The sequence below is a fragment of the Diospyros lotus genome, chromosome 3, assembly GCF_014633365.1.
Source record: "Diospyros lotus cultivar Yz01 chromosome 3, ASM1463336v1, whole genome shotgun sequence".
Lineage (NCBI taxonomy): Eukaryota > Viridiplantae > Streptophyta > Magnoliopsida > Ericales > Ebenaceae > Diospyros > Diospyros lotus.
This window is the reverse complement of record NC_068340.1, coordinates 9,630,316-9,640,156: the sequence shown is the minus strand read 5'-3', so window position 1 is coordinate 9,640,156 and position 9,841 is coordinate 9,630,316. Positions and strand designations below refer to the sequence as shown.

Sequence of the window (9,841 nt, the reverse complement as noted above, 5' to 3'; positions counted from 1 at the left end):
ATTGAAGCCCGTAGAAAAAGATATAATAACATTTACGATGATACACGTCTCTCTCCATGCATCGAGAGATACGAGCTGTGCACTTGACATGATATGATCGAGAGTATATAATGCGAGTCGATTACGTTGAAAAAAAAATTATATCATTTTTTTCTCAATTTAAATAAATTATATTCAATAATAACTTAAACGTAAATGAAATTACTTACTTGGTTCTACGATTCCGGGGGACTCCAACAAAAAGAGTGGGCGAGGCAAGTAGGGCTGGCCCTACCTTGAAGCCATTTATGCCATGGCATTAGGCCCCCCAAATTAGAAGGTCCCATATTTTAGAAAATTTTTAATATTTTATATATATTTTTTATTTTTTTAATAATTAATATTTTATTAAAAATTAAATATAAAACATTTTAATTTTTTTTAACTTCCTTCACCATTTTTCATTTTTTAACCATTGCTCTGGTGTTCCCCATAAAATTCATGATTTATTAGATAAACTTAATTACGAAGATTTAATCAACAATTTTGCATTTCAAAAGACAAGAAAATTTGATTTTATATAAAGATGGAACATAGTCCAACACATATTTGTAGAATGAAAAGTTATTGTTGGTGAATTTTATCCTTTAATACTATCAGTTTAATGTTATGTTTTGTTTCTCTCTATAAGAAAATCATGAATATATAATTTTTTGCTCTCACTGATCTTTGTAGACTTTAAAAAAAATTAGTTTTGTTTTGTTTTTTGTTTATTATTGTAAGTTGTTTGGCTTTTTTTTTTTTTGAGACATTATATTTTAGTTGAAAATTTATTATTGTTAAGAGATTATTATATTTTGTAGTTGATTGAATTTTAATTTTTTTTATTTAATAAAATGATGAAATATTTATGTAAAAAATATATTATTTATTTTTTTTATAAAAAAATTAATACTGAAAGGTCTCAACAAATTTTTTCGCCTAAGACCCCCAATTCTGTTGGGCCAGCTCTAGAGGCAAGTGACTCTAAAGAAAAGAACGGCGGCGAGAGGTCAATGGTCTGAAGAAGAAAAAGGAGAAAAAGAAGAGAGTTTGATGCGAGGTGTCCTTTTTGAGGGATGAGTATTTGGAGGGTATATTTGGAATATAAATGGTTGTACAAAGTAATAAATGTGGTTGAAAATAGAAAATTTAGAATAATGGTTGTAAATAGAATTTTTAATTTTTTAATAATTAATTATTGTGAGGTCAAAATTACCATTCTATCTTTTCACCCAGAAGCAAATTATAATTCTTGCATTAAACGGAGGAGGTGTCGAGAAGTTGCCGATCACAGTGGCGGTGTGACGCTGAGTGAACTCTGGCGGTCTCACTGGTAGTGGTATGCACTTTGCAGTTTGCGAATGGAGGCAATGACAAGCAGCGGAGCAGAATTACTCTTACTCCACAATGCCTTCATTGTGACCATGGATCCCCAAAGCCGCGTGTTCCGCGACGGGGCTATCGTCGTCAACGGCGACAAAATCACAGCCATCGGCCAATCCTCCGACATTCTCCGTCAATTCTCTCCCTTCTCTCACCAAATCATCGATCTTCACGGACAATATGTACTCCCCGGTCTCTCTCTCTCTCTCTCTCTACACGCACACACCCGCACACACACACATCAGTAGCTCGAGTCGATTTACCCCATTGATTATAAACTTATTATGTGAATTTATGGTGGTGTTTGTAATTTAGGGTTCATCAATACGCACGTTCACACATCACAGCAACTCGCCCGAGGCATAGCCGACGACGTTGACTTGATGACTTGGTTACACCATCGCATTTGGCCTTACGAGTCCAACATGACCGAGGAAGATTCATACATCTCCACATTACTTTGCGGAATCGAACTCATTCACTCTGGTGTTAGTATCACTTTGTTCCTGTTGTTTTTCTTTCCCTGGTATTATTCAAATACTTTACCTGCTATGTTAGGAAAGCAAGGGCGCTGGAGATAAATTTATTTGTTTGTTTGGTTAGAAAAATGAAGAAAAAGGAATGGTTAAGGGATAATTTTCTGGTTTGATTACGTATATAAATGCCTTCATATGAATGACTTCGTTTTTTCCTTAGGCTGTTAAATGGAACCTTGGAGTTCGAGAGGAGGAGAAAGTGAAATGGATAGCAATATAGAGAACTATTTTTATTGCTTTCTTTTGTAATCAAAATGAGAAGAAATTGGCTTCCCTTGTTTGGTTTTATAATGGATAGAGTATGAACTTGTTTTGGGAGTGTAAGAGATAGTAACGGGAGAGGAGAAACTTTATTTTTTCATTGCTTCCACCTCTTCCTCAAGTTTGACAAATTTTACTTCTAAAAGTAGCAAATAATTCACGCACTCAATTATTTAATTGTATATTCATTTATGTAACCTCTTGACGCAGGTAACATGCTTTGCGGAAGCAGGAGGACAGCACGTGTCTGGAATGGCTAGGGCAGTGGAGTTGTTGGGCTTGCGTGCATGTTTAACACAGTCAATTATGGACTCTGGCAAGGGCTTGCCAGAATATTGGGGCAACCGTACTACAGATGATTGTATTCAGGTTAACAATATATCTATTTTGTCTATATGTATGTACATGTTGATTCATGATTCTGTTATTTGGTAATGCACACTCTTCATTTTACTCTGCCAATTACAAGGCCTCCGTTCTAGTCAAGCGAGTGTGCTGGATTTATTTCATGCTACTAGTAAGACTTGGATGCTTGCCTTGCTTTGTTTATGCAACTAACTTGTTCAAAGTGTTATTCTGGTGGTGAATAACTCTGAAGTTACTTTCATTACAAAACCATTTGTTCAAAGCAAGGCAAGCATGTTCAAAAGGTTTGCCTTGCTTCGAACTTGTTCAAAATGTTAAATTTGTAGTCAAATCAAGGCAAGCATGTTCAACTAACTTGTTCAAAATGTTAAATGTTTGCTCTGTTCAAGCAACTAATTTGTTCATGCAACTAACTTGTTCAAAATATTTAATTATTATCAGCATGGTACTTTTTTGATGGATCGGAATGATAAATTTGTAGTTAGTGGCAGAGCCAGAACTTTGGGTCAAGGAGGCAAGATTTTCTCGGTTGGGAAGGTGGGGGGGGGGGGGGGGGTGAAGGGGCAACCTATATGCTATGTGAATATCATAATTCACAAGTTTGTTAATTAAAGTACTTCATAAAAATTTCTAACTATATTATATGAAACCAAAGTTTTAAAGCAAAGTCAACACTCTTGAACACATCTTTCTCAATATATGGGACCAAGTTATCATTCATCCATTGGACACTGACTCCTAAAATATTTCTAGGCATATTATTATTTTTTTAGGAAATTTCAGGAGGGCCTATATCAAATAATTTTACTATCTCTATACAATTATGAATAAACCAGTTTTAAGTGTCAAAAATTGAGGGGGGGGGGGGGGGGGGTGGAGCTGCCCCCTTCTGCCACTGTTTGTAGTCTATACAGTATCTACGTGCCTCTTGTATGTGAAACTTTGTGCCTCCTATTTTACTTACCCTGACATGTTCGATTTTTTCTTCAATATATCACCCTTTGCGAAGCAAAAGGGTAAGGCTGTGTATAGAGACAACTCTCTGCCAACCCTCATAAAGCAAGGAGCCTTGTGCACTTAGGATGCCATTTACTAATTTTGATCCTTCTGAATTGTGTTTCTTTTGTTTATAGCCTCATTGAGTTTATCATTTCAAACTTATGTATGACTGAAAGTAATGTGTTACTTTAATGGTACAGACTCAAAAGAAACTTCATGAGAAGCACCATAACACAGCAGATGGACGCATTAGAATATGGCTTGGGATAAGGCAAATCATGAATTCAAGTGATCGTCTACTAACTGAAACTAGGGACATGGCAAAGGAACTGAAAACTGGAATCCATATGGTATAGAACTCTTTTTCGCATTTAGATGAATTCAAGGATTCTGATTTCCATGTCCTGGATTTATACATATTGAAGCTTTCCTGAATATAAAACTACTATATGTTCAATATTTATGATAGTCTGGCAGAACAGTAAATAAAAAATGGAACTTTTCATTTCCAAAAATCAATTTGATTCAAGTAAAAAACTAACAATGAGTTCTATGATCAAATTGCTAGTTTTGCTGTTTATATGTGGAGGCTAGTTTGTGTTTGCGTGGACATATATATCTCCTTGGAGTTGAAAGACTTCTTTCAGGAAGAATGGATGCTACAAGTCTGCAGAGATTGCATTTGGAGAGTGATATATTACTTTTTTAACGATTGATTTCTAGTTTGCTGATTTCCTTCAACTGTTCCTTTTGGCATCATTGATATATGGCTCCTTGTTTAAGCTATGGAATTCTAAAATCTTTCGAATGCTGTATTATTTACTTATTAACTCATTCTTCATCCTATTTCTATTTGATCTTATAGCATTTGCCATAATAATTTGAGTATTTGAGTAGCTACATATAATCACAAGGAGTGTCAAACTTGACTTGAATAATATGTTTAGTTCAAAATTAATTTTTCCTCAGGCGCTTCATTGGAATTTGGAAAAAGGACTTGGTTGATTGAGTTGAAATTATTTTGGAATAAGAAACTAGATTCCGGATTCTCTTATCCTTATGAGAGCTTTTCTGAATTCATTTGCTTTTAATCTTCAAGCAGCATCCTGGGAATCTGGCATAATTATTTCTTTCCTTTTTTGGTTTATTTCTACCTAATCTGTCATTTAGAAGAAAGTCAAACCCAGGGTCTGCATTTGATGCCAGTGAGTAGATTTGTATCTTCCAAATGGGTGGAAGCACTTAATTGTCACTAATTTCTGTTTCAATATCTAGCATGTTGCGGAGATACCTTATGAGAATCAGTTTGTGGTTGATACTCGAGAGGTTGAACACGGGACAGTTACATACCTGGAGAAAATGGAACTCCTGCAGAGCAATTTGTTGGCAGCTCACAGTGTCTGGGTCAATGAAACTGAGGTAATTATACCTGCTTTGGTTGCTGTTCACATGTCCAGAATAAGAAATGAAGAAGTTTCTAGTAACTCTCCATTCCATTTTACTAAATCAAGTTAAAGTTGCTTAAGTTTACCTGCTTGTACGACCAGCCAGATATTGAATACAGCTTCAGAATGATTTCAAGAGTGCAAAAGGGATACTGAACTGGAATAATCCACACATTCTTCATTCTCAGTTTGATTTTCTTTATAATTTGATGTAAGTAGTCATATCTGTCACTGTAAATGACCAGAGCGCTTGTAGGTTTTTTACCCCTATGGTGCTTGATTGCATGTTCTTAGCCAATGGAGTGAGTGGTGATTATTCCTAAAATGCTGTAGCTTTGATGATAGTACAAGATTTTCTGACAAATCATTTTTGTCTTCAACCAGCTATTTGTATGTGTTGGTCCTGCCTTTCCATGTTGGAACTGATACTGTAAACAAGAACACTACATCTGCTCCCCTCCTACTCCCTTTTCTTGGGTTGCACTTGGATGATGGCTGTACATTCTTGGAACTCCATTCGCTACTGCAACCATTTTCTGAAGTTTGACATATTGTCCAATTCAAATTAAATGATATATAGACATGTTTGGTTTCACATTCTAAATTTTCTATATTTTGGGGTGAATGAGTCATAGTAACTCAACTTGATTTCCTCTTTGTGTCCTTTTTGTGCTAATAAATATTATTGAGGAATTATAAGTTAGCTGTGTATTTGTTTCAGGTTGGTTTTCTTTCAAGAGCTGGTGTTAAAGTATCTCATTGTCCTGCTGCTGCAATGAGAATGCTTGGATTTGCGCCCATAAAGGAAATGCTTGATGCTGGAATTTGTGTCTCCTTGGGAACTGATGGGGCACCATCCAATAACAGAATGAGCATTGGTTTGTTTAATTCTGTCAGAAACTTGGTTTAATTGCTTTCCCTCGGTAAACTAATTTTCAGAGAGTATCTTTTATTATTACCTGGCATAGATTGCATATAAACATCCACATCTTCTTACTTGCATTAAAATTTCCTTATCCTTGGATTTGAGATACCAAGTGGGGATTGTGAACTCAATATATTAGTGATATGCCTTGCAAACAAGGAAAGGTTCATAGAATACTGAGTGGTAGGATCGTAAATAAATATCCAAGTGGTAGAAAGAAAGCAATGAAGAAGGCATGGAACAAGCACCCACCCACCCACCCACCCACTCGGTCAAATGACCGAGTGGGTACTCACTCCGTCATTAGACCAAGTGGGTGGGAGCTCCTCGGCCACATGGTCATTTGACCAAGTGGGTAGGGGGTCTTCTCCCCCTACAAGCACTTGACTCACTCAGTCATATGATCGAGTGAGTAGAGGGTCTCATCCCTCTCTCTCTCTTCTACCCTCCAAACCATGCAGAAACCAGGTCACTCGGTCAAATGACCGAGTGAGTGTCACTCACTCACATCTCATTCCTTGGATACACCAGTACGGCTGCGAAACTCTCGGGATGGGCCGTGAGACCCTTAGGATGGGTTGTGAGACCTCTCGGGGTAGTCACCACTTGTCCCCCCCCTCTCTCCTCTATAAATAGGAGGCCACGCCTCCGACCTTAGGTACGCTCTCTTGGGCACTCTAAGTATTTTCTTGCGCTCCCACTCTCGAGAACTGACTTAAGCATTGGAGGGTTTACGCGAGGACACCCACCTGCGCCCCTAACTGTGCATTCGTCTTACAGGTCTCTCGGTTATCAAGACTCTCTTGGTCATCAAGGGTCACTCGGTCATCAGAAAGCCTCCCGTCAGATCCAAATAAGTCTCCTCCTCATCAGGTCTCCCGTTCAAAAGATCACGAGAGTCTCTTATCACTTAACATACCTAAGACTCTCAGGACACTTGGTGACGAGATTCTCAGCTCTCAAGACACTTGGTGATGAGACTCTCAAGACTATCAAGACACTTGGTGACAAGACTCTCAAGACCCCCGAGACTCTCAAGAACCCCTGAGACTCATAAGACTCTACACTCTTGAAATTCTCGTAATCAATCACATACATTGTATTTTCCCATGATTAAAAATAGATTGTTGTATTTTGGCAACAACAATTGGCGTCGTCTGTGGGAAGAAGAACAAAAAGTCAACTCAAAATATGGCAAACACCCGTGGACATTGACGGACTCTTTCTCAAGGCGTAGAAACACGCCCACCTCCATGGGACTCCCAGCAATAGGGAGCGCACCCACCTCCTCCAGACTCTTAGCCATAGGGAGGTGCTCGCTCTACTCCCTTAAATACACAGGTGGGATACCAGCCAGCCCCGCCTCCGCTTAACACATAGTTCTGAAAGGCGTGAGGCGCACGAGGCGAGGGGCGCCTTTGTGAAGCAAGGAGCACTTTTTAGAAAAAAAACTCAAAATCTTGTAAAATCATAAAAAACTATCAAATTATCAATAATAACACATGCATATCATTAATGATTCATTATCTTCAAATTCTAAACTAACATCATCAAAGTTGATTCATTCATGATGCAAATTCTAAACTAGAAACATCATCAAAGTTCAAACTTAAAGTCTCAAACTCAAACAAGTACCAATCATCATGCAAAGTTTTAAACAAACATATAAACACTACAAGTCCACAATCAAGAAAATGTTTTCTTTTCGAAAAATGCTATTTTTCTAAGTCTAGAAGATTAGCGCATTATAAGAAGACATATAAAAAAATGTTTTCATTTTGAAAAACTATCTCTCAATATTTTGATAACTAATATTCATTGTTTTAAAATGATTTTTAATCGTTAAATCTCGAGTTTATACTAAAACCAAAATTCTATTTTCTTATTGTTATGGATTTTAATTTTTTAGATATTTTTATTGAATCCAAATGGGGGGTATTTTCTTATTTACATTTATATATTAAAGTAAATGGAAGGTAAAATATAAATAAAAGAAAATGTGGACATTTACATGCTGGAAACGAGCAGAGGGGAGGAATTAGGCTGCCCAGGTTTTCATTAAAACCTAAGTTTCATGAGGCGCGCCTCTCGCCTCCGCACCTCACCGTGCAAGGCGAGGGCCTTGCTGAAATCGCCTTGCCTCGGCCCAGGCGAGACGCCGAACTAGAGCCTTAAGGTGCAAGCCTAGGCGTGCCTTTAACAACTATGGCTTAACATCAGCCCATAGGCACACCCCACTGAATAAGCTGGGACTTTGCGACAACCACCACTTATGGTCCCGTGGGATGAGTATAAGGCTTTAAGACAACAACATGTTGAAGGTATGCAAGCACTTCGGGACATGGCTGGGATACTCCAAAGCATGATGCCTGGAGCGACATTGCTCGATATCTTGAGAAGGTTTATGCCGGAACCTATGCAGCCACATGAGTCTCGGCTTGATTTGGGAGCCGATTCTTATTGGGAAGCCACTCCCGACTCTCAATCTCGGTCTTTGCCTTGCTAGGAGAATAGGCCAAGATCACCAGCACCAAGGAAGAATCCCCACGTTGCACCCAAAAGAAATGATAATCCGCGAATGAATGATAGGGTGAAGAGCCCATAAGAGGGGAGTTACCATGAAATCGTGGCCAATACGCCAACGAGGGGAAGACAAGATAACCAAACAACAACAAGTATACAAGGTGACATGAAAAGGGTAGTTGAAGAGGTACTTGAACGAAGGAAACTAATCTCGATTGCAGAGTAGCAACAGGGAAGAAAATTTCCCTTTACTGCGGATATATTGGAGAAGCCACTGTCCAAGAAATTCAAGATGCCCCAAGTCTCCCCCTATTCTGACAAGGATGATCCTTACGATCACATTCAAAACTATGAGTCGTTGATGCTATTGCACGGATGGGACGATGACATAATGTGTTGCGCCTTCTCCTTAACTCTGTTGGGGCATGCCTGAACATGGTTTAACAGTTTACTTGAGGTCTCTATCTCTTCATTTGGGCAACTTAGAACAGAATTCATTAAGGCCTTTGTAATTAACAGTCGGAGAAAAAAGGACGTTACATACTTACTCAGTATTCGACAGGGGAATAAAGAAACTTTGCGTCAGCATATGGACAGATTCCGTAATGCTACTCTTGAGATTCGTGATTTACGAGTTGAAATGGCAGTGTCTTCCATGTTACAAGGAACACAACTAACTTCTTTACAAGAATCATTATCTTTGGACCCACCAATATCCCTGATAGATTTGTTTGCTAGGGCAAACAAATATGTGCTCCATACAAAAGTTATAAGAGCTATAGGAAAGAATGAGGATAGATAGCAAAAAAGGAAAGAACGCGATGTTGAAGAAGATTTCGGTCGGGTTAGGGGATCAGATGTACCTCGACCCCAATTCCACCATTACACCAAACTCCTCCAACCTCGATCGGCCATACTTGCAGCCATCGAGGGGTTAAGTCTCATTAGACTCTCGAAAAAGGTTGACTATCCCGTGGGGAAGAATAAGGAAGAATATTGCAGTTATCACAAGACTCGTGGTCATCCCACTGATCAGTGCCAGGAGTTGAGAGATTAGATTGAGATGTTAGTTCGCCAAAGACATCTTCAAAGGTATGTACAAAGGAGAGACAAGGAGCTTCATAGAGGAGAAGAGAGACAAGAAGAGCGGGAGAGATCAAATTAGAGACAACACGAGAGAGGAAGGGATTATGGAGAGAATCCTCATTTGGACAATGAACCAATTCATCAGCCCATACATGTCATCTCGGGTGGCGAAACTATGGCAGGGGACTCCTCCTCTTCCCGAAAAGCTTACGCCGTCAAGCATATCAAATTAACTCAATAATGGAAGTTAGGGAAAATGAAAAGCTTATTACGTTCACACCAGCTGATAAAGGAGA

At 38.5% G+C, this 9,841-nt stretch overlaps 1 protein-coding gene across 1 annotated transcript in view; it reads left to right on the top strand.

Moving 5' to 3' along the window:
• Nucleotides 1–1,275: 1,275 nt before the first annotated feature.
• The window catches only part of LOC127797573 (uncharacterized), a 38,499-nt gene continuing 29,933 nt past the window's right edge, over nt 1,276–9,841 (top strand). The window contains exons 1-6 of the mRNA XM_052330591.1: nt 1,276–1,596; nt 1,720–1,892; nt 2,412–2,570; nt 3,767–3,916; nt 4,842–4,985; nt 5,733–5,889. Coding sequence (XP_052186551.1) covers nt 1,383–1,596; nt 1,720–1,892; nt 2,412–2,570; nt 3,767–3,916; nt 4,842–4,985; nt 5,733–5,889 — 997 coding nt within the window. The 5' untranslated portion in view covers nt 1,276–1,382. The remainder of the gene's footprint in view (nt 1,597–1,719; nt 1,893–2,411; nt 2,571–3,766; nt 3,917–4,841; nt 4,986–5,732; nt 5,890–9,841) is intronic.